Here is a 10,383-nt window from a genome sequence, read left to right as displayed (position 1 = left end):
TTTTTTTTTCTTTTTTTCATTTTTGAAATATTTAATTTTTTTCTACTTCTTATGTTTTTTCACTTTCTTTTTTTATTTATGTATTTTTTTACTTTATTGATTGATTTATTTAATTTTCTTTATTTTTTCATGTACCTCCCATCCCAGGAGCTCACCCCTGCCCACATCCTGCATCCCCCTTGAAAACCAGGGGCCAAACAGAACGCCTTCGTGACGCTTCCTTGGCCGAAGACACGGAACCATCTCTGATACTGGGTGCGTTGAGCCAGTCCTGTTCTCCCCAGACCCTCTGCCAGGTGCCGTGGCTGTTCTCAGGGGCTGTGTTGGGCTTCATGCTGCAGACTGGGACCCCTGGGGAAGGGTGCCCCCATGAAGATGGGGCTTCAGTTGCCAAAAAGGTCTGACGCCTCCAGGAATAACCCCCCAAAGGCAGAGGTGAGGGCAGAAGCAGGCAGCGTGGGCAGGACGTCTGCCTCGTGGTTAAAGGGAGCTGGTGATGGACTGACGGACCACTGGTCTGTCCGTCCAGCAAAGCTGAGGTGTTATCACCCCCTAATGCACCTCACAGCCAAACCTGGCCCTGCTGCCCAGCCCTACTCGGCTTTTACCTTTCTTGGGCATTTTTGTGTCATACCTGGAGCCATTAGACCCAGATTGACATCCTGCCCTAATGAACCGCAGCCCGTCAGAGAGCTGTTTATTTAATGTCAAGAGATGGGTTTAAAATATAGCTTTGGTTCTCCTGGTGCAACAGTCTGGGTGGCTTTTCCTGCCCTTCATCCTGGGATGAACAGCAGGAGCTGGCAGTTGGGGTTTAAATCTCTGCAGAGGATGCCAGAGCCAAACAGAAGGAGGAAGCAGAGAAGATTTGGGGCACACAGGTCCCCACCTTCCCTGCGCCATCTCCTCCTCTCTCTTACTCAGGATGTGGAAGCCTGCAAGACCCTGGCAAAGTCCTTTAGGTTGTGGCTGAAGAGGGCAGAGATCAGCCCACAGGGTGCCTTTGGGTGCTGCTGGATCTAAGTGTTGTGAATTTAACAGAGCATCCCAACATCCCAGCAGTGCCTTCCTCACACCCTTTCCTGCAGCAGCATTTGCTTTTCCTCTTTTCCAACACGCTCCGGAAACCCTCTTGCCACGCACTTGGTCTCACTGTACTCACCAGGAAACATCTTCAAGCATAATAATTTTATTAAATCTTGTAGGTAATCTTTTTTCCCCCTTTTACCTCTCGCCCTAAGGAGAAAGCTCTCTGACCAAGGGTGGTTTCTCAGGGTAATGTCATCCCTGCCCGTCCATCTGTCTGAAGCAATTACCTTGGCTGCCTTAGGGATTATTTTTCAGACAGAGTGTTGACATTTTCCCCTGGTTGGGCGTTCAGCGTGTACCTGCGGTGGTGATTTCCGAGTCTAACGAGAGGAATGCCCTGCGGTTAATGAGGTGTTGGAAGACAGCACGGCTAAATCTGGCATTACGCTTTCCAACTTTCCAGTTTAATTAGCAATCTCAATCAGGGGTCGTGCACTCATTCATTTTTCAAGTTGAATGATGACCCAGCCTTTTGCAGGGAAAGCAACTGCAACGTTTAAGGAAAGTGGTGATGCCGTTCCCAGTGCTGGACCCACCAGAGCTCTGGTACCAGAGCCACCAGTGGTGGCCGGGTCCTTCTCTTGTCCCTTCTCCTGCAGCTCATTGGCCTAAATCCGGAATTTGGGCAGATATTCAGTCATAGAATGGTTTTGGTTGGAAAAGACCTCTGAGATCATTGAGTCCAACCATAACAGGACACTGCCAGGTACTGGTTTTAATGGCAAACTCCTCAACTCGTATCCACTGCAGGTAAGCAATGACAAGTTGATTGACTCATTCAGGTTGGAAAAGGCCAGTCCAATGTCAACCCAACCCCACCATGGCCACTAAACCATGTCCCCAAGTGCCACATCTCACTTTTTTTGATGCCTGACCACCAAAAGAGTCACCCGAGGAGGATGGGGAAGACAAATCAGGGTAAAGTGTGGTGCTCCTGTGATGCTCTCGCTTGGCAGAAGCAGCTCTTGAGCTATACAGGAGATCTGCTTCGTGCTGGGAGAGGAGAAACTCAGCTTCACAAGGGGTTGAGTGTCACCAAGGGGCCCCATTGCCATTTCTAGAGTCCCATTTAGCAGACCCAGGGGTGTGGGAGGACCCCTGGGAATGGGGTTGTGATGCATCGCCACCGTCATGTTGCACCATCACACCCTCAATGCCAGACCTCGATCACTTCCACTGCCCCATCCTTACTGGGACAAGGTCAAGGCTCTTCGGTGCCTAGAATTACGTGTGAACAAGTAGTAGAAGAGACTTAATAAATTTATTTACTTAATAAATAAATACAAATAACATATGGCAGGCGCTAGCACGGAAGGCAGCAATATTCATGTTGTATGGGAGGATGGGATGTCTTGGGGCTTGGAGCTTTTGGCTGCTGCTAATTTAGCTGAATATGCTCAGGATTTTTGGAAAGCATTTAACCAGGCTGGCACTCAGTAACGTGGCTGATGCTGCGAGCTGGAATTGCTTGAAGGGCAATATCAAAAGCTGCATACTTGGATAAATAGGTTAACACGGAGTATCCAGGGAGGTTTTGCCTGGGGATAAAGAGTGCATTTCTCTGTAGCCGGGTTGCCCTTGGCCACCTTTCTGGGTCCCGCCCAGGGCAGGTTTGTGCGTGTCCCCAGGAGCTGCAGCGTGGTCACATTGTGGGGGGATCAGTGACTCTTTTGGGGGGTGTCAGGGTTTTTCCCCTCAACTCCGCAAAGCTTTGCGCAAAGTGGAGGAGCTCTGATGGTCTGGTTTTGGTGAAGCCTTTACCTAAAGCTCACAGCTGTAATGTTTGGCTGTCATACTAGCCAAGAAGAGAGAGAGCGAAGGGAAAGGAGGTGGTGATGGTTGGGTTTTGGGGTTCGGGTCATCTTGATTGGGTTTAGTCGGGTGAGACGGGCAGCGGGAGGAAGAGGATCGCCTTCTGCCCGTAGTGAGTCCGCGGCCCCAGCTTGCTGCTCCCGTTCTTCTTCAGCCCGACAAACCAGTTCTTATCCGCGTGCATTTTGGAGACGTAGGTGTTGTAATGGTTCTCTTCCAGCCGTTCGAGGAACAGGCACTCCTCGCCCAGCAACTGCTGAAAGAGACCCCGGGGAACGAACCACAGTGAGATGGGCGATGCCGTGGGGAGGAGGATGCTCTCCAGACCACCCCTATGAAACCTTTGTGCCCAGTACCACTAATTTTGGAGGTAAATAGCCTTGATTTAGACCCCTGGGCTACTCTACAGTGACTTGTCCGTGCCCTGGGCATTTTATTTGGCTGTAACCAAGCCCGGCACCGGCTCCTGCCCTGGCACCAACTTGTGTGGTGATGGCTGTGGGTTCAGGGCATGAGCACAGGGAACAAAGCAGCTCTTTGGTGAGGTTAAGCACCCCATGACCAGGATTGTGCCCTGCACTGTGCTATAAATGGGACTATTCTTCAAGGCACAGATTATTTTCGGTGACTCCGTGCCCTCAGATTCCTTGGTAAGCTCCTAACTCGCATGGTCCCGCTCGCACCAGGATGTTGCGGATGCAACGTGGTGTTATTTGAATTATTTATTTATCCTCCCCCCAAAGTAAAGCCGGATGAAGAGCGGCCAAAATAGCAAGCAGAGGCTGATTGCTGCCTGTGGTTTGCATTACTCAGCGCTCCGAGATTTGGGCAAACCTCCGGCCCCCACAGCGAGCTCCCCCGTACCGAGCCATAGAGGAGCCCGTTGGTGTCCATCGCCAGGTACTGCCCCGACTGCGTGCTCCGGATGTACACCTCGCCCACGCTCTCTGCGCTCAGCTGCAGTTGAACTGCAAGGGAAAATAGAACAACAGCAGCGAAAATTAAAAAAATAGGAATAATGGGGAAAAAAATTAAAAATATATTGTCCAAGCTGCTCGGAAAGTGAGCAGGGTATTTTTGTTCTGAAGCCCGGCTTATAAAGAGTTCATAAGAAACAGTGCAGCGTGTAATAAAAGTGTATCCTTGTACCCTCTCCTTCAAAGAAACCCCACAGCCGCGCTTTAGGAACCAAAGACCAATTTTTTCCTTATTTTACATCAAAGGGCGGGCAGCCTTTTGGTTAAGAGGCTGGAACGCGACACAGGAGATTGGGGTTTTAATTCTGGCTCTAATTTCCAAATTTCTCCTGTGGTTTTGACAAGAGGCTGCAGGAGTGACACATGAAGAAGTATTTCGAGAGCTAAACCAGGGACAGGCGGACTTCAGATGCCTGCGTTGTGAAACCCCCATCCACCGCATCCCGTACAGCCACGGTGCATCGTAGGTGGAGAGTGGAGAAATAGAAAGCGCTGATCTTCATCCTAAAAAAATCCATTTCACGGGTAGCCATGGGGCACCTCTTAGATTGTCCTGATTTGGGTGCTGAGGTGAATTTGATGCTAAACCAAGCTCAAAGCCTGCCCATGCGCAGGCTGGATGGGGCTGACGGGCTCAGGGTGATGCTGCGTTGGCTCATGCACTGGTTTTCTGTCCGAGTGATCCTTCCCATCTCCTATTTACTGTTTTTTCCTGAGCTTTTACTGTAGAGATTCATAAGATAAATACTTAGGTTGTTTTGAATGAAGTATGAACAGATACCTCGGCTCCTTCCTTCCTTCCTTTTCAGATGTGTTTTATTTTATCCTTGTTTGGACGAGGTAAAAGGTAACGTTACCTCTTGGGGTGCTAGAAGCCCCCGTCTCGGTGAAATCTTGGCTGTAAAGGTTCACATTCTAAAATTATAAGAAGTGAGGATACTGCCCTAAAAAGTGGCACTGAGAGGACCCTCCAGCTACTGATGGGGACATTGAGGCCTCTGTCTGCAGAGGGAGGGAGAATGGCGGGGCCAGAGGAAGGAGCTCATGCACAAATTCTGGCGTTTTTCACAGGTATTTCCTTCCATGAAGCAATGGGATGAAGCAGAGAAAATAAGGCTGTCTGTGGAAACGAGCACGGGCTTCATCCTCGAGGGTCTGCAATGTCCTGGTGAGTTTTATTTTCATTTCGTGGCGCAAGCTCGGGATGCCAATGCACAGAAACAAAGGATGCGGGGAGGGCTTGGATGGGTGACGACTTGGAGATCCACCCTGATTCTGGGGCTAGCACCTGGCAAGGCGATTTAAGCTGAAACTAAGAAATCTGGCTATGTTTTTCTACCAAACCAGAGGTGCATGGGCAGTTGACAAAGCACCAACACAGGCTCTAACGCAGCTGTACCCCGGCTGCACCAGTAGCATCCCATGGCACAGGTCGTGGCCAGGGGCAGCACTGCTGGCGTGCAGCCCTTCCAGGAGTTTCCTCGGTAAATATTTGTGCGTTCGGATATCCAAGTTGACGAGATCATGTACAGGAGCTTCCTTTCTGGCAGAGGTTTCCAAACAAGGCAGTGAGGTGCGAGCGTGCCGGGTGCCATGCATGGGGCTGCTCCATGCAGACACGGCGCAGCCCTGGGGATCGGTGGCTGAAGGGAAACGGTCGCTTCTCTGGGGAAGAAAGACTGAATTTTGGGCAGCATCTGTGCCATGAGCCCTGTGTTTGTCCAGCCTCGGTGAGCTCATCCTTGCGTGGTGGGGAAATGGTGTTTATAATTAAAAACTCTGCTATAAACTGCCTTTCGGTGAAAAAACAATAACAGAAAGAAAGGTCAAGTCTTGGGGGGGAAGAAAGCCACACGGACGCTTGTGGTTTAAAGAAAATAAAAGTGCTTTTCTTAGCACTTTGTAAGGCAGACTTGGCTCCTCCCTGTGCTTCCTGCTCCCCAGATAGGAGCCTGGCAGGTCCCAGTTATGTTCCAGTAAACGTTCAGGATATGGCGTACCCAGAGGTTTCTGCTGAGAGCAGAGAGCTCCAGTGCTGGGGATGAGCCTGGCACTGCACTCCCAGTCCAGCTCTCCTTCATCATTGGGTTAAAAAATCCTCACAAGCATCGTGGAAGTGCAAGAGCCCTAAAAGCTTAGACTTTCCCACCGATTCCCTTGGATTTTGTGTCTTTGCACAACCATTTTGTTGTTTGTCGAGGGTTGCTCTGCACCACTGATGGCCTGGCCAGGCTCGGTGGGGAGAGCTGCCGAGGGCCAGGGGCTTCTCGGTGTCAGGGCCATTTGGTGACATGGGCAACTACTGAACAGGGCAAACATGCCCCTTTCCTTGCCAAACAAGATAATATTGCTATTTCTTCATATTAAGGTTTGCCCTACGTCAGATAATTTGCAGCACTTTTTAATTTGCACTTTTAATTTGCACTCTTTGCAAAGATGGCATTTTCTTGGAGAGTGAGTCCTGCCAGCTTCCTAGGGTAAGTTCTCCGATTACAGAGAACAAACGTGCTCCTAGACAGGCAGTGGGATGTGCAAATGGTAGGATGAGTGTTGGCATCTGTGTGCCCAGTTCATCCCAGCAGCTGGTCCCCAGTATCCCATGGCATCAGGGAATGGGGACAGGCAAGAGGAGACTCTGTCCATGGATGGCCCATTACATCTTTGTGACACACAGATGCACATAAAATGTCTTGAAATGGTTTCAGAATACAATAATACATGCTTGCTTTCAGGAAAAAAATAAGTGAATGGTAACACGAGTGCATTTCTGAAGGCATAAGTCACAAAATCACACAAATAAGATGTGCAGCTGCAGTGCTGCTGGGAACTATTGCATTTGCACAGCCCACGGTGGTGCTGGGTCTTCTACCCAGTGCAAATGCAGAGATGCCACAGGATGATGTGTGACAGCCACGTGTGTAGGGTGGGAGGCTGCTCCTAAGCCCTGTGACTACGTTGATGATGAGTTTGGGTTAATACTGCTGCAGGTGTGAAGCAGCACGCACACCTCCATACAGGCTATAGGTGTGCTTGGTGCATGTGCTCGCCTCCACGGGTTTGCTGCTCCCAGGAGGAAAGAGAGCCTGGTACAAAGCCCATCTTCCCCATCTCCCCCCTTCCCGGCTGATAAAATCATAGCGGGAGCACCAAGAAGCCCCGTCAGGTTTGCTTACTGTGCTGGTCGCTTCGGTCCCTGGTCCCATCCACTTTGCCATCTGGGAGGATCCGTAGGAAGTGGCCGCCGTTGCTGCAGTAGAGGAGTTTGGGTTTCTTGTAGTTGCCCAGGGGCAGGTTGAACTTTTCGGTCAGGGCAGTGAAGGTGGTGATTTCCCCTTCGGCCATGGCTCAGCGGCCGGGCTGCAAGAGACGCAGTGGCGTGTGGCAGCGGCGACGGCACCGAGTGCTGGGCACACGCGGCTGCTGCCAGGCTTTTAAAGGGAGGAGAGGGAGCCCGGTGGTCCTCGGCCGGTGGCCGGGCTGGCTGGGGACAGGTGATTCACAACATGGGTGATGGCAGTGACACAGCCCAAAAGGTGATGCTCCTCAGCGTGGGAGGTGATGGGGGGGTCGTCTCCTCACTGGGTGTATCTGGGCAGTAGGGACTCTGTCCTCTTAATTTATAATAGTAAATTCTGGTTTGTTTCTGCTTTCTATTGACGTATGTACTAAAATTATAGGCTCAAACAGACAAACAAAAAAAAAAGGTTTGAAAAACACTCGGTGTCTGATCGCAACCCACAAGAAGCAGGAAGGGAGCCCAGGTTAATAACGCCCTCTGCTATTATAACTTTCAAACACGACGATGACTGGCGCTGCTTGGCAGATAGCAAGCGTTACCTCATATCTTGGCACGCTGCGTCTCACCTGGGCCAGGCACGCACACGCTAAAGATCAGCACAGACGTCAGATGTGGGGAATGAGCAGGGGACAGGCGGCTGTCACTGCCCACACAGGAGATGTACCCATCCACTGATCAACAGCACACGGGGGAGAGGAGCTCTGAGTCCAGATTATACCGTGTTTGTGCACCCTTGGAGCTTCTGGCCGTGGTTTAGTGGGCACGGTGGGGTTGGGTTGACGGTTGGAATTGATCTTAGAGGTCTCTTCCAACCTTAATGATTCGGTGATTCAATAAAAGTGGTCAAAAGGAAAAGGCAAAGCCCTGGCTGGTGCAGAAGGGTGTAAGTGGGCACGGGCCCTGCCCAGGGCAGTGGTGAAGTCCCCGTCCCTGGTGGATGTGGCACTTGGGGACATGGTTTAATGGCCATGGTGGGGTTGAGTTATGGACAACTTGGTGATCTTGGAGGCCTTTTCCAACCTTAATGATCCTGTGATTCTATGAGGGCCTGGGGGAAGGCACAGAGACCATACTGAAACCTCCTTTTGCAAGACCTTGTGTGCTCATGATCTTTGTTTAAGCAGTTGCTGTGCCAAAACCCAAAGGCGTCATCAGACCAACAAATGATGCTGTGAATGCTGGAGGGCAAGATGCCACTGCAGACCAGAGTCCCCCACATAACCCAGGTATCTTCAAATCTACCTCAATGTTTCTAGCTTAGAAACTACATTTAAAATCTCCCGTAAATATGCTGGTTTTCATATACAAAATTCCGTAGTGCTTATAGAGAAGTGCATTTATGAACAGAAAAAGACAGGGCATGGTACAAATCTAGATACAGGAAATTACTTTAAATGTCATGTATTCCCATTGCTATGTTATGGAAAATATCATATAGTCACTGTTTATGTATATTTATAGCTTGGTTAAATGTCTCTTTAGCACCGAGTTGTGTTATTGGTACATTAGGATGGAGCCAGTATCGCACTGCTTGGGTTTGCTGTGGCACTTAAAGAGTGACCTGGGAGATATTAAGGACTGAACTCCCTGCAGTACACACACAGGTATGTAGAGATATAATCTCGAAACATTTGGCTGTAAACTCTATTTAAATATTTAAATTTGCCGATGCAGCTGCAAGGAGGGGAAACTGCTCCTTCAAGTGGATCCCAGACGGCTGCAGGAGACAAAAATGACTGCAAAAGACTTTATGGCTATTGCTGAAAACACACCCAGCCTTTCCACCGGCTTTGGTCCGTACAGGGGCTTCATCCCTTGCTCTGACGGGTCCCCTTGGGGTCTCTGTCAGAACAGAGATGTTTCCTAAGGGGAGGAAAACAACTATAAAGAAAACAAATATTCCCTGCCATCCCAGTTCCCTCTGGTTCACAACAGCTTCTCTTCCCTCCCACCAGCCCGTGTGCTGCTGCAGGTGGAGGTGTTAAATCACAAACACAGCAGCTGTTTTTCTGTCAAGAGCTCATGCTTTTCTTGTAATAGTTTGGTTTCTAATGCCAACTCTCTGCCAAGCTTTGACCGAAAGCCTCCGGGTCGTTCAGCGCGGTGCACAGGGCTTACGTGCTTTCCCGAGCATTAATCAAGATCAGGGCTATTGTGTAATTTCCTGGAACGAAAGCTTCTCTTCAACCTTTATCTGAGGGAAAAGTCTCCGGGGTTGATGAGGGAGAGAAGTGAGAAACAAATCTCCCAAAGCCAAGAGCTTGGATTGGGATCGTGGCAACCTTTGGCTGCAGCCGGTGCAGACCAGGATGGTTCCCTTGGTCACCTGAAGGTCTCCACCTCCAAGGGCACCTATGGACACCTTTAACAGCTCGACTGGAAATGGCTCCTTCATTTCCAAATTTCCTTTAAGGTTTTTTTTGCTATTTTTAGGACGTGTTCGGTGCTCACCAGCTGCCTTTGACTGTGCTGAATGAACACTCTTTTCCACTCCCATTGTGTCTCCTTCCTAAATACTCTCGCTGTGCTCACGCTTTTATGACCGTGGAGCTGGTGCTCTACGCACACCACCACTCATGGCCCTGCTATTACACTTTTGGCAGGAACATGGTGGGTTTTTATGGGAATTTAAAAGCAAGAGTGAGAGAGAGAACCTGAACCAAGGACAACAGAAGGGGCCTTATTTCTTTGGGTAGAAGCCCAACAAAGTGATTAAATAGTTCAAAGCGGAACAGAAAACTCTCTCCAAGATGCTAAGCTGAGAGACACCACACTCCTGTGGTTATTTGGTGCCCCGTGGAGAAAGGAAATTATTCTAAGAGGGGATTGCTGTAGGAAGGGGATGGCGGCTGGTGAGCGGTTGATACCACCAGTCGCAGTAGGATGGTAAATTGGAGCCTGAGATGGTGTTTGGCCAAAACAGGCTGTGTTCATAGCTCTCCCCTTTCCTCCCACCCCTGCATATCACACTCATCCCCTTCCCTCCCATAGCGTTCCCATGTTGTGTCGCCAGAGGGAAAACCACTGCTGGGAATGAAGGGCATCGTCACTGGGAGCTGGACCCGGGGCATCTGCTCTGGGGTGGCTCGGCTTCGTCTGCAGGCATGGGGAGCAGAGCCCAGAACCCCAAAAGGTCAGAAACAGCTTTGTGAAGAAAAAAAGAGGACTAGAAAAGAGAGTTAAACCCTAATGTTAATTTTAACCAGG

At 50.0% G+C, this 10,383-nt stretch overlaps 1 protein-coding gene across 1 annotated transcript; it reads right to left on the bottom strand.

Annotated features, from left to right (window-relative positions):
* Positions 1 to 2,962: 2,962 nt before the first annotated feature.
* On the bottom strand, positions 2,963 to 7,220 carry FGF1 (fibroblast growth factor 1 (acidic)). Its single transcript, XM_010190935.1, has 3 exons — positions 7,052 to 7,220; positions 3,766 to 3,869; positions 2,963 to 3,157 (listed from the first exon to the last, which is right to left on the bottom strand). Exons 1-3 carry the CDS (start codon positions 7,218 to 7,220, stop codon positions 2,963 to 2,965), a joined length of 468 nt encoding a protein of 155 aa, XP_010189237.1.
* Between the last annotated feature and the right edge of the window lie 3,163 nt (positions 7,221 to 10,383).

The sequence above is a fragment of the Mesitornis unicolor genome, unplaced genomic scaffold, assembly GCF_000695765.1.
Source record: "Mesitornis unicolor isolate BGI_N332 unplaced genomic scaffold, ASM69576v1 scaffold17668, whole genome shotgun sequence".
Lineage (NCBI taxonomy): Eukaryota > Metazoa > Chordata > Aves > Mesitornithiformes > Mesitornithidae > Mesitornis > Mesitornis unicolor.
Note: the sequence above shows the minus strand (reverse complement) of the source record. Positions and strands in the feature narration are given on the sequence as shown.

Bases quoted from the DNA above. Each gene is read 5' to 3' on its own strand.
- FGF1 (XM_010190935.1), bottom strand. From the start codon at position 7,220: ATGGCCGAAGGGGAAATCACCACCTTCACTGCCCTGACCGAAAAGTTC. The intron at 3,870-7,051 runs GTAAGCAAACCT...TTTCCCTTGCAG, and splicing joins GGACCGAAGCGACCAGCACA to TTCAACTGCAGCTGAGCGCA. The intron at 3,158-3,765 runs GTACGGGGGAGC...GGTCTCTTTCAG, and splicing joins ACGGGCTCCTCTATGGCTCG to CAGTTGCTGGGCGAGGAGTG.